Below are 25965 nucleotides of genomic sequence, written 5' to 3' on the forward strand. Positions count from 1 at the left end.
TGATCCTGTTTACTGTCTCCATAATTTTGCCTTTTCCAGAATGTCATATAAATGGAATCATACAATAATATACATACTGTATATTAACTCTGCCATTCTGCTTCTAGGAATTAATCCTACAGATAAATGAAGATAAATGCAAAAAACTTTTTGTAAAAAAAAAACAAAAAAACAACTTTTTGTAAGAGACTGGAAAAAGAAGATATTCAACAGTAGGGGCCACACTTATCAATGTGCGCTCATAAAAAAGAACAAAGCAGCTCTTGATGAACCAGTATAGAATAAGCTCAAAGATAAGTTGTTGTTCAGTCACTCGGCTGTGTCTAACTCTTTACAACCCCATGGACTGCAGTGTGCCAAGCTTACCTATCCTTCATCATCTCCCGGAGCTTGCTTAGACTCATGTCCGTCAAATCAGTGATACCTTCAGAAATATATAACTACATGAAAAAAAGAAATCAACATGTGTGATATCCTACCATTTGGGTAAAAAAGAAAAAAGACATATATATTGCATTTATATACTTATGAGTTATCTACTGATGAGAAAAAACATACTGATCACATTGCCTCCAGAATGGGAACTGGAGAGGCAGCAAGATTTCTACTGTAGTCCTGAATTTTATCTTTTGAATTTTTAGCCATGTCAATGTATTACATACCAAACTTTAAATGTTTAAGAGTAATTCAGACTGCCACTGGGCGACCTTGGGCAACTGCTTCCTCTGCTTCCTTAATGAGAAGTCTCCATCTTCTGGGGTTGTTAAAATCCAACTGCCCTACTGCTGAAGAAAATCCTAATCATCAATCGGGGTATATTTGAACCAACTGCTTATCTTTCCAAAGGGTACAACTTACAGAGTTGTCAGGGAAAGCTTCCGAGGTGACATGTGTTATCTGATGAGTGTTCCTGTAATACAGGCATTAGGAAGGGCCCGCAGTGCCTGAGAAACTGCCAGGAGTGGGAGGAGCTGTTACAGAATGAGGTCAGCAGGGAGACCAAAGGGTGGGCAAGGAAGACCATGGAAGCTATTCAGACTGCGACCCAAATACCTCCCCTCCCCAACTGGCAACCTAACAGTTGGAAAACAACTTTCAAACAAGTTTTTCCAATTCATGCAAGGACCAAAGAAGTGCGATAAAAACTAAGTACTATCCACTTCCCCTGAAACTGTTGACTGTTTCGGCCATCATTTTGTTGTGTCTTCTTGCAAGCTGGTTTGCGTTAAAGCCTACTAGTATTAAATGACAAAAGATAACAGAAGGTCCATTTGTTTTGGTTTAATAGACATTTATTCTGTTATATAGTTGAACAACCTCTACACACAAAATATGGTTTAAGATTTTTTTGAGTTGGAAGGAATTTGGGTCTTAAAAGGTTCTGCAAGCCTGTTTTCTGGAAATCACTTAAGTGGGCCTTTTTAAAGATCCTTGAAGAAAAAGAAAAATTGGTTCAAGAAAACCAGCGATTAAGTTTCAATACCAAACTATTTATGAAGATAGCAAGCCAAGAATTGGGGTAAATCCTCTTCTCTATTTTCTACACTCAAATCCACCCTGGGAAACAGAAGCCTAGTCTATGGGAAGACATGGTGGAACAAGCAGAATGAGGTGGTAAGGGCAGTCACAGCTGGTGGCCCAGCAAGTCTGGAATGGTGAGGCTGGTTTGAGCAGGGATGGAACTGTAGACAACACCAAGTTGAAGGCCAACTGAACTTGCATTGACACCAACATGAGTTTTCTCAGTAGCCTTTTAAGAATGGAGTGACTTGACCCTAGGGAACAGACTACACTTAGCAATGATATTTTAAAATATAACCACCTCTATTTCCCCCATCCCCTAATGTGGCTGAGTTCATGATGGTCACATACTAATACTACAGATAAAACATTTAACTTTTTGATCCAGGTTTTTCCTACCATCCTACACTTGAAAGGGATCTGATAAACACCAAGCCCCCAGTCCTAACATCACTACCTTACAAACCTTAAGAGCTAATAACTACCTCCCCCCCCCCCCCACTTATCTAATGTTCAATTTCCATCAGTTTCAATCGACACCAATGTATATAGGACCATTTTGCAGGAAGTTCAGTATTCTACAGATCCCAAAGCCTGAACCAGGAGCTTTATATGAACTTCAGTGGTACCATGGAGGCCAAGGCAACTTAATTTAGGTAAACCAGGATTTGATTCATTTGTCAGAATCCTCTTGCAACAGGTCTATTCAATTCTCTTAAAAATGGTGGCATTACTTTACTTTTTGCTTTTCAGAAGGAGCAGTTACACAAATGTAGTATTAGATTAAGCCTAAATGTAGGCCCTAGTCAAAAATTTTGTTATTTTTCTGCATATGATCATGAGAAAGATCAGGACACCCTTCACATTTCCAAGGAAAATCCAACCGCAAACGTTGTCCCTGCCAAACTCCATAAAACTGCAGAGCATTGCATCACCCCAATAAAGCTGCAGGTCTCACCACATGCATCAACAAATCTACAGGGTTAAGTTTCTGTACTCCTCTTTTACAGAATTTTACACCTATTGTACCGAACAGCATTTTAAACACGGACACATCAACTCCCTAATAAAGCAAAAACAAAGGCATTTCCCTTATTAAAAACAAGATACACCATCACTTCATACACACTTATATGTGTAAGTAACTTCGATAAGTCTTCAAACATTATTGCACTTTTAACTTTCATAATTTGACAATGCATTTAATGAAGCAATCTGCAGACAACTAGTTTTAACAGACAAATTAAAGAACACTTTTAAGCAGACAAGAACGTCCTAAATTGTTTATTAGATAAGAACTTTACAAACATCACGTATGTTAGCGGTAGCGGTGGAGCTGGAGAGTATTGCGCCTTCTCCACGCCGCACGACGAGAGCCACCGATGGTGTGGTGGAACTTGTGGCCCTTGCCCAGACCGCGGCTCTTCCTGCCTGCAGACGTCAGCCCCCGCATCTCCCTGTGCTTGTGGACTGGTTTGGTGATCCACTGGGTGTCAGGGTTTCTTCTGATAGCTTTATGGAATGGATCAATGAGGATGACCTCAAAGAATTTGTATGTAGAATCTTCACCAACCCAGTAGGAATTCAGGACCCTCAGGGCCCCACAGTGGCGGCCAGCGCGCTCCTAAGACAGGAAACAAAGGCCCAAGGTCAGCCTTCAACACATCCCAGTAACATATTAAGACAGCAAATTCACTAGACAAGAGACTAAGCCTTCTGACTTATACTACTCAAATACTCAGCATCTCCCCACAGGCTGGGATCCCAAGAGGAAGGAAGACTTAACTAGAAAATAACACAAACGTGCTTATTTGAGACCTTTCTCTTACTACCTTCTTGCCAATTAAGGTGTGAATACTAGTTATCTAGCTAACCAAGCTTAGTATTCTGGAACCTGGCACTTTTCTAGTACAAGAAGTGTTAGCAAACTTAAGAGAATTCTGAAGGCTACAAAGGTCTCTTCCATGGCCTCCTATGCCTTTTCTTTTAAAACAAAATACTTTTAGCTTATAGCTGGCAACAGGCCCATGTTGGACAACCTTTTCAACAGAGCATAGCTTAATATACTAACCAAGAAAGACAACTCGTAACAAGTAACACCTGGGGAGACTTCCTCTTTAAGATGTTTAATTGCCCTTTAAAAGTCTAGGCTCCACAGGTTCACATTAATTTATATTAATTAATATTAATTTATATTAATTAATAAACTATGGGAGATTCCCAAATGAAAACTAAATTCTGGTAGCAACTCAACAAGATTGCACGTTTGTGCTTAGTCGTTGTCTTTGCAACTTTTTGTGACCCCATGGACTGTGGCCCACCAGGTTCCTCCGTCCATGGGATTTTTCAGGCAAGAATACTGGAGAGGGTTGTCATTTCATCCTCCAGGGGATCTTCCCCACCCAAGGATCAAACCTGCATCTCCTGCACCGCAGGCAGATTCTTTACCACTTAAGCTGGGGGGCAGATGGGCGAGAAACCCTTTTCTGTATCATGTCAGAACCTAATTCCACGTATTTATTATGTGTTAGAAAACGGGAATTCTATCACGACAAAGCAAACTGGATGACACCGAACACAATGTTATGTCTTTCTCTTCCCCTTACAAAAGGCTTTATCTTCCCACTTGTCCAATTTTAATGTTGACGGGGAGTTGTCTTTAAAAAAATACTGCATCTATAAAGGTCTTGCACTTTTTCCCCTAAGTAGGTGTTGAAAAGATTCACTGAGGTTAGTAGAAATAAAAATCACCAAACCACATGTCAAACACAACAGGGCTCACCTAGGTACAAATGAACCACCTAACAGCAGCCCAGATCCTTCTCCATCACCTCCAGGAGGTGACCAACACGCGCGCCACTCAAGAAGTCTCTTACCTCCGCAACCGACTGCAGGCTTCGAGCAAACTTGAGCTGGTTGACACCATGGTGGACAGGCTTGCCGTAGGTGGCACCCTTAGGAACTGGGCGTTTGCGGCCCCCGCGGCGCACACGGATCCGGTATATGACATAGCCTGTTTGAGAGCAGGACGACAGGGAGGCCGTGAGGGCGGAGGCCTCGGGACGGGTTTCCCACGCCGCCACCTCAGGCGCACCCCACCCCGGGGCCCCCCTCACCTTGCTTGGCCTTGTAGCCCAGCCTGCGCGCCTTGTCGGGCCTGGTGGGGCGCGGGGCGCGGTGCAGCGCCGAGAGCTGGCGGTACTGCCAGCAGCGCACCCGCAGCAGGAAGCGCATCACGTCTGACTGCTTCTTCCTCCACAGCTCCTGGATGTACTTGTAGGCGCCCATGTCGGCTCACCCTGGGGATACGCGGGTGTCAGACAGCACGGGCGCCGCGGGCATCCGTCCGCCTCAGCGCCCGGCGGACACAAGGCAGGCGCGGTGATGGAGCGGCGCGAGTGAAGACGCCTACTCCTCCCGGCCTGCCGGCCTCGTTTTCGAACGCCCGAGGCTCGGCTCCCCGCACCTCCCTCTCCTCCGCGCCCCGGGCCCAGCTCGGGTCCGCACCGCCATCACCGCATCCCCCACCCAGCCCGCTCCGGGGGGCCGCCTCTCCGCGCCCCGAGCTGCCCCGCGCCTTAATCAAACCCGCGCCGCGCAGGAGGCAGGAGAAACTCCCAGGACGCAGGGCCCCCGAGTCTGGATGGCCGACGTGAAAGGAGATCGGCGGCGGATGAAGCCGCGAATATCCTGACACTGCCTACCTGATGGCTGCCGCCTGACGGAAAGGACTGAACCTTTCTCCCACAATCCCTTTGGCGCTCCGCCCCCCACGACAGCAAGCCTCCTTCCGGTGGAAAGCGGCGGCGGCGCAGGGCCTCATGGGATATGTAGTTCCGACAGGGGGCCCGGGTGGGCGGAGTTCGGCCGGGATTGGGCTCGACCTGCTTCAGGGTCCCGCCCCCTGCTGCCCGGGACGCGCGCCTCAGAGCCGGCGGCGACCGTAGGCGGCGAGGTTCGGGCAGCCGATCGTCTGCGGCCGAGAGGCAGGTTGGGGGCGGGGCTCCCGGGGCCGCGGCGCTCCCGGCCCCTGCTCGGGCCTGCGGGGGGCTGCGGGCGCCCCTCTCCCTGAACGCACGCGCGCACAGGCCGGGGGTCCCGCCGGGCGGGCCGCTGGAGGCGCGGGGGCTTCGCGGCGGCGGCTGCGCCCCTCCCGGAGCAGTTGGGGTCGCAGACCCGGCTCTGAGGGGTTTTCTCCAGAGAGGGTTGCGGGGGCGCGGGGCGGGGACGGGGCCCGCCCGGGTGGCGCTTTTCCTGCGTGCAGGTCTGGCCCTGGGTTTGCTCCGTTGGAACCACTGGTTTGGGGTTTTTTTTTTTTTGGAAAACCTATTTATATGCCACAATCTGGTCGGCAGGTGCGAGCGTTTCGGGGGTGGGGGGAAGCTGAGAAAATGCAGACATTTTGTGTTGCGTTCTTAATTGACAGTTTATTTACTGGCCTTTTTTTTTTTTTTTTTTTGCACCTCCAGAATATTTTCATTTTAGAGAAATGAAGTGGCTTAACTCTTTTACACATTCTAAGTTGAAATGGGGCGAAGGTGTAAGAGTCTCCTTTGTCGTCTAAATTAACGGGTTTGGTTAGTTTCCAACCTCCTTTCCGATCTTGCTGGTTTTTTCCCCTAGTTGCAGTGGTACCGTTGTAAAAGCCCCTCACAGGGGCTTTGATTTATCCAGTGCCTCGTGTGCGCCCAGCTGCTGGGAAGGTGGCTGGGGTTGTGGCAAAAATTCTAGCTTCTTGGAATAGGGCAGTCAACATACACATATTGTAGTCTGTGGTGAGTGCTAACGACAGACGTTGAGGAGAGTGAAGCGGTAGGGAGTATTGGGATGGAGGTAGAAATTCTGGCCGGCATCTTCAGGGTGACATTTGAGGAAAGACCTGAGCCCTGGGGCCGGATCTCAGAGGGAACAGAGCCAAGCTGTTCAGTGCCTGTGTTAGTTAACACGAGAACAGTCGTGTGGCTGGAATCTAGCCACAGGGGAACTAGCAAGCGACATCAAAGAGGTGGAGGTTCTTATGAGGACTGTGGGTTTGCAGACTTTCTGAGATTGGAAACCGCTGGAAGGGTTTGAGCAGAAGGGTGACTTCATGTGACCTACATTTTAAAAAGGATCGTTTGGGGGAATTCTCTGGCTCTGCAGTGCTTTCAAGGCCATGGCCCCGGTTCAGTCCCTGATTGGGGGGAATTATTAAAAGATTCTACAAGCAAGCGCAGCCGAAAAAACAACAAAAGATCATTTGAAGCTAAAAGGAAGAAGGGAAAAAGCGGCCAGTTAGGAAGTTGTATTCATTTTTCTATTGTTGCTGAAACAAATTACAGCAACTTTACAGACTTAAAACAGTACACATTTGTTGTCTTACAGTTCTGTAGGTCAGGAATCTCACTAGGCTAAAATGGGGTTGTCACTTGGGCTGTGTTTCTTTTAGAGGCTCTAGAGGAGAATCCATTTCCTTTCTTTTCCAGCTTCTAAAGCATTCCGTGGCTCCTTACTCCTTCATTGGCAAAACCAGCATTGTAGCATCTTCAAATCGCTGTCTCTCTCTTTCTGACCCACTTGTCCCTCCTTGTAAAGACACTTGTGATGACTTTGGGTCCACTCAGATAAGCCGGGGTAATCTCCCCTTCTCAGGTTCTTAATTTAGTCACAACCTAAGAAGTCTTGTAACCTAGAAGTCCATGTAAAGTAGAATACTCATGGATTTGGGGAATATGACATGGGCGTCTTTGAGAGACCGCATGAGAAAGGATGGTGCCTTGGGCTACTTCATTAGTGATGGAGGCGCTAACTGGTCCAGCCATGGATGCGTTTCAAAGGTTTATTGATGGATCAGATGTGGGGTGTGAGAAACATTAGTCAAGAACTACTGATTGCAAAGTTGGGATCATCATTTGGAAAGAAGATTCTGGCAATGTGATTAATCACTGCTAATTTCTTAATTAGGTTTTGCAGTTTTGTTTCTTAATTTGCAGTGTCTCATGTAGTAATTTTGCAAGATTTGGATTGGTATTTTCAATTGATTTTGAGATTTCTGAGGGCAGTGATCATTTCTGGTTTTCCCCTCTGCTTTACCCCTAAAGCTTGTCATTATGGTAATCCCTCAGTAAATATTTACTGAGTAAGTAGAAGAATGGTAAGCTGGAATGTGCTTATTGTATTTATTATGTGTAATGTAGTTTGCAAAACTCTTAATATATATTTATGTAAGTGAAATGTATTCATATATGGGTAAGTGGAAGCACTGCACACAATCCATTATGTTTACATAAACCAATGCATAGGAGTAGAAATTTTCCTCCTGCTATGCTTACATTATAAGATCCATAACATCTCTTTATGAAGTCAACAGTGTTTCAGTGTTAGTATTTTTCCGGTTGCATAAAAAAGCTGTTTTTATGCAATAAAAGCTAGTTTTTAAAGTAAAAGCTAGTTTTACTTTAAAACTAGAATGATTTCCTTAGAACAGCCGTACTGACAATTTGGGGTTGCTGTCTCCGGCGGCTCTTCCAAGAGAATACTGACAGGGCTCAGTGTTTTCAACAGGATGGATTAGATCACAGTTTTATTCTCTAGCCACGTTGTTGATTAGCCTGGAAGGCAAAGCAGTATGTATTTAAGACTGTATTGGATTTTGTCTGTTAAGCACATTTTCTTAGTCATTTATTAATACATCAGAATATCAGGGATGCATAGATCCCAGATTGAATATTATTGTCCAGCAGTTTCTTAGGGTAGGGATTGTACAAGTATCCTTAGCTACCGCTTTTGGTGTTAACCTCGTGTTGATGTGGTTTCTGGGTAAGTAGTTTCTGCGCTTGTAACTTTAGAGTGTTAGAAGGAACTTTAGAGGTCAGCTCTCTACTCTGGAGACTTTCAAACTTTCAAAGCCTGGTTTTAGTAAGCGGCTTGGCCACCCCATGTCTCTTCCTGTGACTCCCGGCCCATTTAGGGCATTGTAGATGACCTCCTTTTATATTTGGAAGGAAATGGTGCATATCTATTATGTTTGGGAATTATGGAATATTATAATGCTCAGAGAACTAAGCTTTTAGTAATTTTTGTTTGTAAATATGAGTATATATAAATGTGAGAACAGTTTCCTTGTATGTCATGAAAGTCCCTGCCATCATGATCATGCATAGAAAATGAAGTGTTTTTGTGTGTATTTAATGTTATTCATTCAGAATCTTACCTTAGATGTTAATTTTTTTGAAGGATTCATACTTTTAAGAAATGAATTTTAAGAGGTATAGTTGATGTACAATATTATATGAATTTCAGGTGTACAACAGTGATTTGCAGTTTTAAGTTATATTCCATTTATAATTATTAGAAAATATTGGCTATATTCCCTGTGCTGTACAATGTATAGCCTTATAACTTATTTATTTTACACACAATAGTTTTTGCCTCAGAATTCATATTTTTTATTTGATGGTAAAGCAGGTCACTGATCTTCGGGTTTATGTAGTAGTATTGTTTTTCACGTGAAGACAACTAAGAACCTAGAATGTTTCAGGTATGTTTTAAGTAATCACACTCTTATCTTTGTTTTCTTTTTGGTGGTGTGAAATATTTACCGTGGTCTGTTCTGTTTTCTTTCTTTCCTTCTCTCCTTCCTGCAAAACCTTAAAATCCTTATCTAGTGTTTGAATTACCTCTTTTTCAGTTCCTTTTGCTGTTTGCCCTTGATGAAGTTTCCTCTGAGGTATTGAAATAGCTCCTGCAATTTATTACACTCTTGATGAAGTTTCCTCTGAGGTATTGAAATAACTCCTGCAATTTCTTATACACAAATACAAAATAATGCATATTTTTAACATACTTTATCTGCCAGTCACAAGTGATCAAAGTACAATTGCATTATACCACTTTTAAAGCAGATAATTAAGACTACTTCCAAAGAGTCTCAGGAATATTTGATTTCTGATTTCTCAGGAGTCTGTTGATTTCAGCATTTTTTCAGTTTTCTACAGTCCCTAGCACTCATACCCAGCTCCCTTTCACAGAGTCTATTGCTGTTAATCACTGGGCTTTTTTTTTTTTTCTCTTAAAAGCGGCTTCCCTCAACTACAGTATGTACCTACCCTTTTAAAGCACTTGCATTTTTTTTGAAGGTTGGTATAGTATGTGGTAATGGGGGACTTTTTTGATTGAACAGTAAGGGGAGAAGGAAATGGCAACCCACTCCAGTATTCTTGCCTGGAAAATCCCATGGACTGAGGATCCTGGTAGGCTATAGTCCATGGGGTCACAAAGAGTCAAACACGACTGAGCGACTTCACTTCACTTCACTTCAAGGGGAGAAGAGGTGAGGATTGGTATTTACAAATTCTATGGGGCTGAGATGTTTTGGAGGAAGGGAAGTAACAATAGAAGATAGTAGAAAAATCAGAATTTAGATTCCAGCGGCAGCCTTTCCTGAAAACAGAATGAGTTTGTGCTGCCACCACTTTCTTGTTCTCTTCTCTCATAGTTAGGTGGCAACTTTCTTTAAATTGTAACCATTGTTATTATTATTTTTAATAATTCTCACTTGGCATGCAAATCCCATTAAAAAACATTTTTTTATTTGGCTGCACCGGCTCTTAGTTGCAGTATGTGGGATCTTCAGTTGTGGCATGTGGGTTCTAGTTCCCTGACTGGGGATTGAACCCGGGGCTTCTGCATTGGAAGCACAGAGTCTTAGCCACTAGACCATCAGGGAAGTCCCAAATTTTAACTAATATTAAAAACCCTTTGAAAGAAAGATTCAGTAGTGTAACAGCAGACCACAGTATGGAGAGAGAGAATAGAATCCTATGATAAAGGAAATGACATTAATCACAAATTCAGAAGTATCTATAGAAAACCTTTTAATACAGGCTATAGTCGCTGACATAGGTGTTAGCATACCATAGAAGATTAGTGTTACACCAAACCCTGCCCTGATAAAGACAGACTGAGAATTTTTCTGTTGCAAGTACTCTGAAATTGAAAAGAAAGTCCCCTAAGAGAAGTGGTTCTCCTGGAAGTAGGTGATAAATACTCTTGGGAAGATTTATCAGAATGATTCCGAGGATGCCGCCTAAGAAATAATGGTTATATCACATAAGTGATGATTATTTATCTCCTGGTGAAATGTAACATACTGCTCTGGAAATGAGTACTGTGTTATTACTGCACTATAATAATAGTAGCATTAAAATATTTCATGTGATTAGTGCTGTGGCCTGATTTGGGTTATACACAGTTGTAGACTTTGACAATCTATGACAAAGGAAAGAATATATATAATGGAGAAAAAAAAGTCTCCTCAGTGGTGCTGGGAAAACTGGGCAGTTGCATATAATAGAGTGAAATTAAAACATTTCCTTACACAATATACAAAAATAAATTCAAAACAGACTAAAGATGTAAGATCAAAAACTATAAAACTCTTAGAAAACATAGGCAGAACACTCTGACATAAATTTTAGCAATGTTTGTTTGAATCTGTTTCCTAAGGCACAGGAAACAAAAGCAAAAATAAACAAATGGCACCTGTTTAAACCTGAAAGATTTTGCACAGCAGAGAAAACCATTGACAAAATGAAAACAATGTACTGAATGGGAGAAAATATTTGCAAATAATATGACTAGGGTTAATACCCAAAATATAACAATTCATTATCAAAAAAAACAATCCAATTTAAAAATGAGTGACTGATCTGAATGGACACTTTTTCAAAGAAGACATACAGGTGGACAGTAGGCACATGAAAAGATGCTCAGCGTCATTTATCATCAGAGAAATGCGAATCAGAACCCCAGTAAGAGATCACCTCTTATCTGTCAGAATGGCTGTCATCAGGAGGTCTGCAAATAACACATGTTGGTGAGGAACTGGAGAAAAGAAGACCCTCCTACACTGTTGATGGGAATGTAAACTGGGGCAGCCACTGTGGAGAACAGTATGGAGGTTTCTCACAAAACTAAAAACAGAGCTATCATATGAGTGAGCATTTCCACTCCTGGGTTTATAGCCTAAGAAAACAAAAACAAATTTGAAAAGATAACTATACCACAATGTTCACTGCAGCATTATTTACAACAGCTGAAATACGGAAGCAACCCAAGTGTTCATCAACAGATGAATGGATAAGGTAGACATGGTATACACACACAGTGGAATATTACTCAGCCATGAAAAAGAACGACATTTTGCCATTTACCACAACATGGGTGGACCTGGAGGGTATTATGCTTACTGAAATAAGAGACAAGGACAAATATTGTAGGTTACCACTTACATGTGGAATTTAAAAAAAAAACAGATTAGTGAGTGTAACAGGAAAGACGAGAACTCACAGATAGAACGAGCTAGTGGTTACTATGGGGAGAAGGAAAGGGGAAGGGGCAATATAGGAGTAGGGGATTAAGAGGAACAACTTTTATACAACTTACGTAAATATAAGTAATCTAAAAGGATATATTGTGCAGTATAGGGAATATAGCCAATAGTTTATAATAACTGTAAATGGAGTATAATCTATAAACATTTTGAATCTTTTTACACTTGAAACTAATATTGGGAATCAGTTATGCATCTTGTGCGGGCTCAGTTGTGTCTGGCTCTCTGCAGCCCTGTGGACTATAGCCTGCCAGGCTCTTTGCATGGAGTTTCCCAGGCAAGAATACCACAGAGGGATCTTCCTGACTCAGGGATTGAACAGTCATCTCTTGTGTCTCCTACATTATCAGGTGGATTCTTTACCACGAGTGTCACTTGGGAAGGCCCAAGGAAATCAGCTATACCTCAGTTTAAAAAAATTACAGACTTTGAGAAAGTAAAGAAGGCTGATGGAAAGTTCTTTTTCACTTAGTGTTTTAGATCTTGGTTAAAAACGAGTGGTGTGCGACTTGTGCATATAGAAAGATGTCCACAGGTCTCTTTTATTGGATGCTTATTTGAACATTTTTGTTTTCTGCCTTGAAGGAGGTGTGGCATCCTTTTTAAGTCAGAGTTATTGCATGTTCCACACTTCTGCTTTTGTTGTTATTTAGTCACTCAGTCATGTCAAACTCTTGTGACCCCATGGACTTTAGCCCTCTAGGTTTCTCTGTTCATGGGATTTCCCAGGCAGGGATACTGGAGTAGGATACTGGAGCATTTCCTGCTCCAGGGGATCTTCCCAACCCAGGGGTTGAACCCACGTCTCCTATCGTGGCAAGTGGGTTCTTTACCACTGAGCCCCCTGGAAAGCCCATCCACTCTTCTAGGTAAGAGAACTGGAGAACATGATGATTAAGGTTTGTGTTGGAAGGTGGCAAAAGGCAATGTGGAAATTTAAATTCTCTTAGCAGGCTATTTTGTTGTAGTTAATGAGTCTTTTTTCCGTTTCTGTCTTGTCTTCTGTTACCTTGCCTTCTGGAAGACAAAAAAAACCTTGAGGAAAATTCAATAATATGTTACCTGATCTCTCTCTTCCTTGATATCTGAGGAAGCAAGGAGGAATGAGTTTTCCTTTTCTTTCGGTTTAAAGTGCCTGAGCAATTTTTCTAGCATGAAGAACCATGACTCAGAAAGAATTGTGACTAAGACAGCCCCAAATGCAGTATCTCACTCTCCTGAGAAAAGACTAACATTGGCATTGATGGTGTTAATGCTTTTTTTTAAAAAAATGATGTTTATCCTCTATCCAAATTTTTAGTGATGTCCATTCTCTACCCAAATTTTTATCTTCATGGCTCCTTAAAGTTTTACTTAAGTGCTTGTTTTTCCAGGTAGACATTGATGAGCAGGCAGTCTTTCAAGGATTGGATTTATCTCGGATTCTGTTTGGATTGCTGCAGACTTTAATTAATATTGAAATAGTCTTTATATAAGATGTGTCTATTCTTTTTGATAACAAGCATGTTTATACGTGTATTCTTGTATTTCTCTCGGTTACCTCTGCAGGGGTATACACGGAACCATAGCAGTGATTGCTCTGAGGGAGCATGTGGGAACCAGGGAACGGAGTTTGGAAGAATAAACTTTATTCTGTATCTTTTTTTATACTTGCAATACCCAGTATCCCCCTGTGTACATGTTATTAATTACATTGAAACATAAAAAGGAAAGGATTTTTTTTTCTTTTCTTTTAAAGATCTTCTCTTCTCTTCACAGTGATCTCCGAAGAGAAGATGGGGAAAGGCTGCAAGGTCGTGGTCTGTGGCTTGCTCTCTGTGGGGAAAACGGCGATCTTGGAGCAGCTCCTTTATGGGAATCATACTATTGGTAAGATTTTTTTTCTCTGGTTTCCCTGTAGGCTCTGGGAACTGATTGGGACCTTTGGTTGGCCGCGCTGACCTAGATATGGGTGAGGTGTCATCTAGAGGGACTGGGAGGGTTGTAGAAGTCGACAGAGACTGAAGGGGTATGTAGGGGCAAGGAGAAAACGTTTTTATATTGTCGACATTCAAGAGTGCTTGTACTCACTCTGTTAGAACAGGAGTTATAACAGGCAAGACAGTGTTGTCTGTGGTTTCCAGTAGATTATTTACATCACGAATAGCAGTCTTGGAGTCACAGGCTCACTGACTTCAAGATACATTGAGCTCTCATTTTTATTTCATACATGACTTTCCAATACTGCCGAATGGGTTTTAAGAATGGAAGAGACAGCTGTTTGCTGCAGTATGACCTACTTTTGTGAATTGGATTATCTCATTCATTTATCCATTCATTGAGTTAAAAATTGTTCTGTACTTCCTCTGTGATCCAGGCTATGATGAGGCCTCTCTGGCTTTAAGGAGGTCACAGACATAACAGAATGAAATGAGGCTTCTCTTAGGTAGAATCATGGATCTTTGAAGTGTTTGTCAGTGGCAAGAACCCTGGAGCACATTTCTATCTCATTTTTATTAACCATTTTGATGAGCTCTGATTCTCTTCTACCTTCCCAAAATAATATTTAACAACTTTGGTTAATTCCACATTCGGTTTTTATTATGATGCCTGCATCAGAAATTCCAAAAACCTTTTGATTTCCCCCAAACCATCACTCCTGTCATAAATGCTGCATTAACAGTTCTGAATTTTTTACCCTCAGATTCTAATTTGTACAAAAAACAAATTATGCCTAAGGGGGGAAAAAAGAATCCCTTTATCCTGTCAGAACCCCCACAGCTTTTGTTTATGTAGGCTATGTCTTATGACATTTCTATTACATTAGAAATTAAAACTGAGGAAAATTTTAAATGCACTACTTAAAGTAAGAACAATACATCTATTACATGCTAAGGGAACACATTTTTATGAAAAATAATTCTATTTTCAAAAACAATTTAGTGAGAAGACAATTGTTGATTTGCATTTCTGAAAATCAAATGTCCAGCCGAGTAGAAGACGGCTGGATTATCATAACCGATTGCGTCTGCATTCAACCTGCTGTTGTGTGTTGTTTTAGTTGAAATATGTGAAGAACATCTGGCCTCACACAAGTGTATGGTTGAAAAAGGTATGAGTATTTTAATAGCTTTGCAGATACTTCAGGATTTGCTTCTTTGATATTTCACTAAAATTAGGGTCATTGATAGTTACTTGAAGGTTACACAGTGTGAACCTTTAAAACCACATCAGTGAACTTGTATTACATTAAAATCACATTGATCTATCTTGCACATCAAATGGATTTTTTACCCAAGCATGGTTTTTTATCATGAATGGGTCATTTTGAAAATACTGGTTAACTTAGATAAGCAGATCTTCCGAATAACATTTGTTGATGTCATCACCAATCTCATCGGCACTGGGAGGCTATCGAGTTTATGCCGATGGATACAGTTCTCCTTTTTGCTTGAAAGCTCACAAATTTGATCATTAACCACACATATTGTCAGTTATCTTCCTGGAAATGATAGACTCGTTTATTCATCTTTGAGAAAATGTCTGTCAGATTCCCAAAAACACCCATGGCTTTTTGTGTGTCATTTCTTAAAAAAAAAGCCTAGTTCAGCTTGCAGTTCAGACACAAGAACTCTTCCTCCAGACAGTCAGCATTACTCCTTAAGTGAAATACTTAATGCAGACTTCCCATTAATCACGTAGAATTTTGAAAAGATGTAAAGATACATACTCAAGATTGGGATTTAATAAATTTTGTCATTTTTCTGGCTTTATCAGGGACATTTTTAGATGAAATTGACTTTTCCTTTTTAAACTGCATTAGGAGGTGGTGAGGAATTCAGCCACCAAGACAGTTGGTGCCCCTGCCTGAATTTGTGCTAAGCCAATGTGGTTTTACCCACCGTTACTTTTGCATCATCAGCAAATGTCAACATAGTGCAAAAGGTGATTGCCTTAGCGTTGTTACGAAAAAAGTTTTGCCCCGTTGTGTTGTGTTTAGTCGCTCACTCATGTCTGACGCTTGGCCCGTGTGGGTTCCCTGGAAGGAGACCTCAAGGGATATCTGTCAGACCACACCTTGAGGACTGCCGGCACACGTGGATGTTCTCAGCTGAGCAGCGTCATGTACTGTGTTTCCTTTCTTTCTTTCTCTGTTTATGGAGGCGAATATTTGCCCTGTTCATCATTTCTATAGTTTTGTTTATACCTTTTCCTAATTCTTATGCATGTCCGGATGTTTCTCTTTTCTGTGACGTCTGCTGTATCAGATAATCCCCCACCACACATGTACACACACACGCACACACACTTTTTGGTGAGATCTGGGAGCTGGCATTCTCTGGGCCTGTTGCACAACTATCACCACAGGACTTCCCTTGACTTCTTTCTTCTCTCTGGGTTTCAGTTCCTGTATCTAGACCTTTTGTCATCTTTTTGCTGGAGCAGATCTTCCAGTTGTTTTTTTGGGTTAAAAATGTTTCACGATGAAATGAGGCCTTGGGCAATGACAGCCTCAGATAGCCCTGTGCCTGGTGCAGTCTAACCCTGGGGCTTCCGAATAAAGCTGTTTACTGTTATTATCCCTGTGATTCTTTCTGCCAGAAATGAGGGTTTGACCCCTGGGTCGGGAAGATCCCCTGGAGAAGGAAATGGCAACCCACCCCAGTACTCTGACCTGGAGAATCCCATGGACAGAGAAGCCTGGAGGGCTACAGTCCATGGGGTCGCAGAGTCGGACACGACTGAGCACACACATGCTGAGGTGGTTTTCCAAATCTAATGTCCTCCTGTGATTACATGCTGTTTTTTAAATGCTTTGACTACACTGCGAGGCGTGCGGGGTCTTAGTTCCTGACCTGGGATTCCTCGCCCCCTGCATTGCAAGCGCTGAGTCTTAAGCCACTGGACCTCCATGGGAGTCCCACAACTCTCTTTTTTTGGATGCTGGATCTTCTGGACTAACCCTCTTGATTTTTAAAATTTCTCCTCTCCTGTTTTCTGTCTCTCAGTGTTTGGTTCTACGTTATGGGAATTTTCCTTAGCTTTATTTTTTAGCCCTTATATTCAGTTTTCTTTTCTTAGTATCCTGTTCTCATTTCATGAATGCACTGTCTTCTCTCTCTAAATGTAATATTTGGTAGTTTTTTGTTTGTTTGTTTGCTTTTCTTTGCACAGTCTCTTTCTTTTCAGGTGCTGTTTCCTGATTTTTGGTCTCTTCCTCGGGTGTCTGCTAATCCTTGGTTGTCTGCTTAGTAGTTAAGAATGGCGAACTGAAAAGCTAATTAAAGCTCTAAGCCATGGGTGGGATTCATGACTTTGCTTCATTATAAGGTGACCTGGGTGGGGCATTTGTCATTAAGAGTTAACCCCCCCCCAAAAAAAAAGAGTTAACCCAAGAGGTTAGCATATTTAGGGTTTTTAACTTTTTCACTGGTCCGATTCCCCAGCTTCCTCTGCCTGGAGGGTAAAGAGCTGGCCCCACAGCTTGGGAGCAGGTCACTCACTTGCCCCGTTTCCACCGTGCCCTCTGTTCGCCTCTGCAGCAGCTTCTCTTTTTCCTTTCAGAGTGCAGCTTAGTCTCCCGCTGGGATGGGGCAGCATGGAGTGGGAGAGGTGATCCGGAGAGCTGGCGAGGAGTCTGACTTCACACAGTTTATAGGATGACAAAATCTCAAAAAGTCTAAGCTTAATGGAAGGAAGGGAACCAGACTGGCTTTTGGCAGATAAAACATCCACCATGACCAAAGTCTTGGTAGTTTTTGTTTTAAAATTTTTTTGTAATCAAAGCTCTGCCAAGTTTGTGTCTTCACGGACTGCCTCTCACACTAGTCATTGAAATTCAGACTGTTCATTTTCTCGTCTTAACCTCCTTGTCAACAAACCGTTGTTGAATACTTAGCGTGTATTCAGTGGGTGTTTCTCTCAAGGAAGTTACGGACGAGTTGCAGAGACAAAATGCACACAGATGGAGCAGAGTAAGATTGCCCGTTTCAAGGTCATCATTCTGGCGAGCAGGGGGGTGAAATTGGGGCACCAGGTGTGAGCTCACTCACTCATTCATTTCACTCAAATGATCTCTGAGGACTTTCTACATCCCTAAGTCGATTTGTTGGTTCTCAGAACTAGAGAGAGATTAGCCACAGTCCTGGCTCTTGAGGAGTTTACTTCTGGTTTCGGAGGGGACAGATATGAAAAGATGGACGGGTGAAATGGTCCTACGTGTGCAAGACACAGGAAGCGCAGGATGGAGAATAAGAGGATAATCCAAAGAAAAGCTACAGAGCTGACATCTCAGCAGAGTCTGGAGAGGATGAGGTGTTGCCCAGGTGTTGCCTGAGCTGTTGGTAGTGGTTCCGGAGAAGGGCACAGCCAGGGGAGTGGGAGCTGGCGGTGGATGGAGCAGAGATCGTAGCCCTCGGGGCGCTGGCTTGGGACCATGTTCACCCACCCATGTTCACCAGTCCCCTGGTGGGTCAGCCGGGAAAGAATCCACCTGCAATGTGCGAGACCTGGGTTCCATCCCTGGGCTGGGAAGATCCCCTGGAGAAGGGAAAGGCTCTCCACTCCAGTACTCTTGCCTGGAGAACCCCATGGACAGAGGAGCCTGGGGGGCTACAGTCCCTGGGGTCCCAGAGTCGGAGACGCCTGAGTGAGGGCCTCCCACTCTCACCCATGCTTCCTCCTTCTGAGAGAACACTTGGGACTGGGCAGATGGATGGCGATCCCGGGACAAAGCAGGAGGGCCACGGGTGGGCGGACGGGTAGAGTCTCCTTAGTGTGGGGACATGGAAGACGCCACACAGACGCGCACGGGGGGCACTGGGGAATTAAGGCCTGGTGCTTAGACCCGGACTGGACATGTTTGAGTTCTTTAAACAGACCCTGGAAATAGTGGAAGTTGTACAGAGAAAAATCAAGATTACCCAAGTCCTGTCCTTGACTCTGATGAAGAAGAAAACAGGGCCACTTAGTTGTTGAAACTACTTTAAAAATCAGACTTTAATTTCCATTTTGGACATTAAGTTCTCTGACTTGTAAGTTACTTTTTTAAAAATAAGTAATAGTAAATCTCATTGCCAAATTTTTATCTTTTATTCCTTTATGGAAATATATATATATCTATATATATATCTTTATCTTTTATTCCTATATGGAAGAAAGAATCTTAACTACTTTTCATTTTAAATAAGTTAATAAGTGGAAATATGATTCTTAGGTATAGTAAATAAGGAACCTAGAAAGCCAACTTGTACATGATGAGAAAATACTCAAAAATTTGTAGAGTTGTCCAGAAACTAATAGCTTTTTAAAAAATGGAGATGAAGTTGACGTAACATTATTAGTTTCAGATGGATAATGTAATGATGTGATATTTGTATATACAGAAGTAATTTCTAGGGACTTACCTGGTGGTCCAGTGGTTAAGACTGCCTCCCAGTGCAGGGGCTGTGAGTTCAGTCCCTGGTCGGGGAGCTGAGATCCTACATGCCAGGCAGCCAAAAAGTAGAGGCACTATTGTAACAGGTTCAGTAAAGGTTTAAAAAATAATAATTTGCCTTTCATCCCAGGAATAGAGGACTGTGAGACAATGGAAGATGTGTACATGGCATCAGTGGAAACGGATCGAGGGGTCAAGGAACAGTTGCATCTGTATGACACCAGAGGCCTGCAGGAAGGCGTGGAGCTGCCCAAGCATTATTTTTCATTTGCCGACGGCTTTGTTCTTGTGTACAGTGTGAATAACCTTGAATCCTTTCAAAGAGTGGAGCTTCTGAAGAAGGAGATTGATAAGTTCAAAGATAAAAAAGAGGTAAGTGGGGCTGTTTAAAAAAAAAAAGCCAACTGTGAATTCTGTCTAAATTGTAGCATGGACTTCTGGGCAATTAAAATGTTTTAAAAGCTTTCAGTTGTAGTCACAATATCTGTAATCTTCATGATTTTTTTTTTCTTAGCCCAGGAAATACAGAGCTGACATGTTCACCAGGACCAGCACTTGACTCTCTACCTTTCCTTGTTTCCATGTATAAGTTGAATTTTAGTGACTCCGTTTCTCACATACATAGTTCATTTCATATCATTTGGGACCACTGTATCCTAGGGCTTTTTATTGTCTCTTTGAATAAATAGGATTGTCTTCAGCCTTAAAAAGAAAAAAAAAAAGGAAAGAAATGGAAAAAAAATGACTAATGACTGGGTTCTATTGATTTGCCACTTGAAAATAAGATTCTCACTGTGGTCTGTGAAGTCCTCGATGATCCAGCCCGTGTCTGTCCACGTAGCATTGTTCCCCTGTCCCCGTGCCCCAGTGACACTCCAGGGGTCTACTTTCTGCAGAATTTTTCAGCAGGATATTTTTGTCCCCCCAGAAGTCCTTCTCAGTCACTGGTTCCCCAGCCTGGAGCTGTCTTGTTGCAGGTCTTTCTCCAAGTCAAGACCACCTTCCCAGTGCCTAGGGAACCATGTCATGAACCTGTTAACCTAATTTTTATGTATTTTTTCATGTCAAACTTTTAATTTTGAGATGATTGTAGATTCACATGGAATTTTAATAAACAGCAGAGATCCCTCACTCAGTTTCCCCCAATGCTGGTAACATCCTGCAAAACCATTGTAGAATAGGGCTTCCCTGCTGGCTCAGTGGTAAAGAATCTGCCTGAAATGCAGGAGACACGGGTTTGATCCCTGAGTCGGGAAGATCCCCTGAAGAAGGAAATGGCAGCCCACTCCAGTCTTGTCGCCTGGAGAATCCCACGGACAGAGGAGCCTGGTGGGCTGCAGATAACGGGGTCACAGAGAGTCACACGACTTAGTGACTAAACAGTAACAGCAGCGTCGTAGATAACGCAGCGGGACGCAGCGGAGACACTGACGCTGATACAGCTGGGGCCCCCAGCGCTGCAGGGCTTCCTCAGGACCTCTTCTGTCCCCACGCGTCCCCGCCCACCCTCCCTCCGTCAGTGACTTACCTGTTCTCCATTGCTGTAACCTTGTCATGTTGACATACGTGGAACTGTAGTTTGTAACTAACCCTTCAGTCACACACTGCGCTGTAGGTAGGATTTTCTTGCTCTGTTCTGTATGTGAAGGCTCGCACCTGCTGACCCCGCCCTCCCACTCTGTCCGTCCCCCGGCCTTCTCCCCTCGACAGCCACAGGTCTGTTCTCGGTGAGTCTGTCTCTGTGTCCGACAGGTTCATCTGCGTCATGTTTTAGACTCCACATGTAAATGATTTCCAGTGGTATTTGTCTTTTTTCTTCAGACTGACTTCAGTTAGTTCGACCATCTCTAGGTCAATCCATGTTGCTACGATGGCATTATTTTGTTTTTTTTATGGCTGGGTAATACTCCGTTGAATATATATACATGATGTCTTTATCCATTCACCTGATGATGGGCATGCAGGTTATTTCCAGGTCTTGGCTACTATGAATAGTGCTGCTTTCAACGTAGGAGTGCATGTATCTTTTTGAATTTGAGTTTTCTCCAGATATATGCCCAGGATGGAGCATTCGGAATCCTATGATTAATCTATTTTTAGTTTTTCAAGAAGCCCCCACACCGGCGGCTCCAGCTCACCTTTCTGCCGGCAGTGTAGAAGGGCTCCTTTTTCCCCACGCCCTCCTCGGCATGTTGTGCATAGACTCTGACATTTTTATTCCTTTATTCCTGCCCGGGCTGGGTCTTGTTGCTGCACGGGCTTCAGCAGATGGGGCGCGCGGGCTCTGCGGCTGGGGCGCGCGGGTGTAGCTGCTCTGTGGCGGGTGGGATTTGCCTGTGTCGGGGTGGAGCCCGCGTCTCCTGCATGGGCAGGCAGACTCTTTACCGCCGAGCCAGCAGGGAAGCCCATTTCCAGGCTTTTTAGTGAAGCCCTTCTGCCCTGGGTGAGGTGGTAGCTCAGTGTAGTCGAGTTTGGACAGCAGACGTTGCAGGTGTGGGCTAGCACTGTTCTGGTGAGGGGCCGGGGACACAGGAGACCGTGGAACAGGCTCTGCTTCACAGAACCGCTGGCGGGAGGCGGGAGACGGGAAGGCCTCCCTGAGGACACTGCTCGCTGAGATCCGGGGACGCGACGGGCGCCTGGCTGGCATCCGGAGGGGCTGCTCTGGGCGGGCCCGGCTGAGGCTGGGGCGGCGCCTGTCAAGCTGGGGGCGGCGGGCGGTGAGGGTGGCGGCTGAGGGCGCCTCTGGGTGGAGGCAGAGGGAGGGCAGGGTGTAGCCGGGGTTACATGACTTATTTTCATGTTTGTTTTTAAGAAATTGAAACGAAAAAAAAGAAAAATTGAAACGGGCAATGTTTGCGCATGGTTCAAAAATTAAAAGGATACATCAAAAGGACTCCTGTGAACTCTGGTTCCCACCTGTCCTCAACCATCCATTTCTGGTACCCCAACTGTGCTTTTTAAATATTTTCCCATCTTCCTAGTCGAGGGGCACCCTTGCAGAGTTTCTTCATATAAATACAAGCAAATAAAAATGTACATACCTTTTATTCTTCTGTTATACCAGAGGCGGCTTATGGTTCTACACCTTGTATTTTTCATGTAATCCCTAGCAGTACTCAGGATTCCTTTTTTGTTTTTTTCTTTAAAAACTGATGCCTGGTATCCATTGTGTGACTATGGATGTATCATATGTAATTAGCCTCGGGCTGATGGACACAGGATATCTCGGGTCATGTGCTGTTATGAACCATGCTACAGTGAATAATCTTAGACTTTTATTATTTTCTACGTTTTAGCACATAGTTGAAGATCCACCAGCAGAAGTTAGGATCTTGTGAAGTCGCTCAGTCATGTCCAACTCTCTGTGACCCCATGGACTTGTAGCCTACCAGGCTTCGTCCATGGGATTCTCCAGGCAAGAATGCTGGAGTGGGTTGCCATTTCCTTCTCCAGGAGATCTTCCCGACCCAGGGATTGAACCTGGGTCTCTCGCATTGCAGGCAGACGCTTTACCGTCAGAGCCACCGGGGACGTCTCGAGGGTAAGGACAGTGCCCAGCTGCCATCCCTAGGAATACAGAGAAAGCGCCTGTTGTGCACTCTTGACAACACTGTGCTTGAGTGTCTGGATTCCGTGACTCTTCTGGGTGAAGGGTGTTTTTGTAGCTCCGTTTTTCCTTCATGTGAAGGAAGTTGAACTTCCTTTCGACTTAGTTTTAAACTGATCGCTCTATGCTGACTCTGGCCTTGGGGGACAGGGTGCGAAGCCGGGTTTACTGCACTAGCGCGTTCTCAAGCACGCCGACCTTCAGTGGTTGGCACCGAGGGGACCGCGGCGGCGGAGTCTGCACCGGAAGTGGCCTCTGAAGCAAGAGGAAGACAACGGATGAGGGCAAAGAGACCGGGAGGCAAGAGCAGTCGGCGCTTCAGAAAGCAGGGAGTGACCAGGCTCTGTCAGATGCTGAAGGCAGATCAAGAAAGCCGAACGCGGAGCAGTTTAATGACGTTGAGATGAAGTCTGATGGACCGGCAGTGAGGGAGCTGAGCACAGCAAACAGCTCTTCAAGAGCCTGGAGGCAGAGGGTGAACGTCTGTCCCAGAGAGGGGCAGGGCTTCCCACGGGCGTGGTGGTCAAGAACCCGCCTGCCCGCGCAGGAGACACGGGAGACACGGGTTCGATCCCTGGGTGGGGAAGATGCCCTGGAGGAGGACATGGCAGCCCAGTCCAGTATTCTTGCCTGGAGAATCCCGTAGACGGAGGAGACTGGCGGGCTACCGTCCATGGGGTCGCAAAGAGTCAGGACTGAAGGGAGACCGACGGGAGCTGGGAGGATGCTGAGAAGGTTTTCTCGGATGAGACAGTGGTGTTTGTATGTAGGATGGCTCAGTGGAGAGGCACGGGAGCGAGGGGACGGTTGGCGGAGCGACACCCGATCCTAGAGAGTGGACGTGGGCTTAGAGGGTGAGGGGGGCGGTTAGGTGCGGTGGTGAAGTACACGGAAGTTCCCTTCCCGTTGCTTCTGCCTTCTTGCTGAAAGCGTGGACGTCAGCGGAGGAGAGGGGGGAAGGCGGAGGCACACTGGAGGCCGGAGGAGGCGGCCGCGGCGGCAGGGACGAGAGGGGAGCGCGCCGCCTGGGCCGGCACCGCCCTCGAGGTCGGGCTTCCGAACGGGGACCGCCGGCAGGTGGTTCTCCAGCCACATGAAGTAGACGCTGTGGGCACACAGTGCGGTTGAGTTCAACTTGGAGCTTCCCTGGGGGGCTTGGTTGTTGAGACTCTGCCTGTCAGTGCAGGAGACAGGGTTCGCTCCCTGATCTAGGAAGATGCCGTGGAGCAGCTGCGCCCGTGCACCAAGTCCTGAGACTGGTCTGCGACCCGGGCGCCGCGGCAGAGAAGCCTCCGTGGGGAGAGGCCCGGAGCAGCGGGGACCCAGCTCGGCCAGATGCACGGGCCCGTTCAGAAAAAAAGCTGCTAATGAACTGGGTGGGGGCGTGATCCAGGTGATCACGATGTCAGGGCGGTGGGCTAGAGGAGCCTAGGCTGAGGGGCGCCGGGAGGCGGGTGAGGGCGGTGGGTCCCTGCGGTGTTCAGGGCGCCCGCACTCAGGGTGCTGACCGGGGTCAGGGCGATGGTTAGCCTGTGTGGAGAGGGTGCTGAGAGACGGCTCCCTAAGGGTAATCCACTCCACCCCAATGAAGCGTCATGACGGGTGGCGCGTGCGGTGACCAGGCGCCACTGGGCGATGAGCGTCGGGGGCGGCCCTGAGCCGAGGGGACGCAGGAGAGGCCTCTGTGCAGACGCCGGCCGCGGGGACGTCTGCTGGCAAAGCGCGCCGCCTCTGCGGCCCCGAAAAGCGGGTGACAAGGGGGTGGGAGCGCCGGGAGGGCGGCTCCTGCTGAGAAACGGCCGTTACAGACCGGCCGGGAAGACCGGGCTCCGGACGCTGCTCCGTCCCAGCGAGACGGCCACAGAGAGGCCGGGCCGCCCGTGGGTCCGAGCTGTCCCCCGCCGCCTCTCCTGAGCAGGCCTCTCAACACCCGGGTGCCGTTTCCTGCTCCCGGCTTTGACTGCCCCGTGACTGCCGCTCGCGTCGCCCGCGTGTGCCCTGCGCGGCAAGTGTCCCACTGAGAAGGCTCGCCCGCCCCGCCTTTAATGCACAGTGTTCCCGCTGGGGCACGCGCTCAGCAGGTGTTTCAGCGCCCGCCTCAGGCGCTTGGCCGTGACTCGGATTACCGTGAGTGGAGTGGGCTGAGCCAGGTCCCCCGGGGTGCAGACCTCTCCCGGCTCCAGGCGCCCTGTTGTGTTTTCAAGGACACCTCTCAGATCTCCCAGACAGCAGGTAAGAGCTAAACTGAAATGCAGGCACGTTTCGGTCAGACGTTATCTGTATCCCAGGCATTGATTTCCCCAGCCCGCCTTCCATTCACACCCGTTATTTCACCGGTTACAGCGTCTCACAGCCGCCCGCAGCGCACTCCTGTTTTTAACAAAAGGCACATGTAAGCAGCGAGGTGCTGCCCCGCCGTCTCACCACGCAGGTCACCTCTGAAGCGGTTGGTTACAGGGTACAGCCTCCCTTCTCCGTTTGGTCTGGGAGCTGACGCTGCAGTGTGACCTTTCCCCCTGCCCCTCCTCCAGGTGGCGATCGTGGTTCTAGGGAACAAGATCGACCTTTCCGAGCAGCGACAGGTGGACGCAGAGGTGGCGCAGCAGTGGGCCAGGAGTGAGAAGGTGCGCCTGTGGGAGGTGACGGTCACCGACCGCAAGACCCTGATCGAGCCCTTCACCCTGCTGGCCAGCAAGCTCTCCCAGCCCCAGAGCAAATCCAGCTTCCCTCTGCCCGGCAGGAAAAACAAAGGCAACTCGAGCTCGGAAAACTAGAACTGCAGACGCGCCCGCTGTTCGGTCAGCTGGGACTGCCTCTAGCTGTCTGTGAACACGTTCAAGCGAGGCCGTTTGTCTGCCTTGGTCCTTAGGAAGCCTCGGATGCACTTTCAGTTATCATTAACTTACTTGGGCTAAGCTGTATTGTTGCCTGACTAGAAATCATGCATTTGCACCCTCACTGTTTGAAACTTGTCCCTGAATTGAGCTATTTATTTACATTCTGTTGTACTTATTAAAAGAATAAAGCTTGGCTGTATGCAGATGA

At 45.7% G+C, this 25965-nt stretch overlaps 2 protein-coding genes and 1 non-coding gene across 5 annotated transcripts; 1 reads left to right on the plus strand and 2 right to left on the minus strand.

The window, feature by feature from the left end:
- Positions 1 to 2775: 2775 nt before the first annotated feature.
- Positions 2776 to 5315, minus strand: RPL15 (ribosomal protein L15). The gene is made up of 4 exons (XM_020898406.2): positions 5226 to 5315; positions 4638 to 4820; positions 4398 to 4534; positions 2776 to 3145 (listed from the first exon to the last, which is right to left on the minus strand). The coding sequence occupies exons 2-4, from the start codon at positions 4807 to 4809 to the stop codon at positions 2840 to 2842; spliced, it is 615 nt and encodes a 204-aa protein (XP_020754065.1). The 5' UTR covers positions 4810 to 4820; positions 5226 to 5315; the 3' UTR covers positions 2776 to 2839.
- An 80-nt stretch (positions 5316 to 5395) lies between these two features.
- On the plus strand, positions 5396 to 25965 carry NKIRAS1 (NFKB inhibitor interacting Ras like 1). Of its 3 annotated transcripts, none has more exons than XM_020898404.2 (4): positions 5396 to 5511; positions 13652 to 13762; positions 19441 to 19682; positions 25452 to 25965. In XM_020898404.2, exons 2-4 carry the CDS (start codon positions 13669 to 13671, stop codon positions 25692 to 25694), a joined length of 579 nt encoding a protein of 192 aa, XP_020754063.1. In that variant the 5' UTR covers positions 5396 to 5511; positions 13652 to 13668; the 3' UTR covers positions 25695 to 25965. The 3 variants fall into 3 exon arrangements, with proteins under 3 accessions (XP_020754063.1, XP_070315946.1, XP_020754062.1); XM_070459845.1 differs by having other exon boundaries at positions 5410 to 5507; positions 19825 to 25545; XM_020898403.2 differs by having other exon boundaries at positions 5415 to 5507.
- Positions 10156 to 10228, minus strand: TRNAG-UCC (transfer RNA glycine (anticodon UCC)). The gene has a single exon. It is a non-coding gene; the product is annotated as a tRNA-Gly (tRNA).

This window comes from Odocoileus virginianus, chromosome 32, assembly GCF_023699985.2.
Source record: "Odocoileus virginianus isolate 20LAN1187 ecotype Illinois chromosome 32, Ovbor_1.2, whole genome shotgun sequence".
In the NCBI taxonomy this organism is placed as follows: Eukaryota; Metazoa; Chordata; class Mammalia; order Artiodactyla; family Cervidae; genus Odocoileus; species Odocoileus virginianus.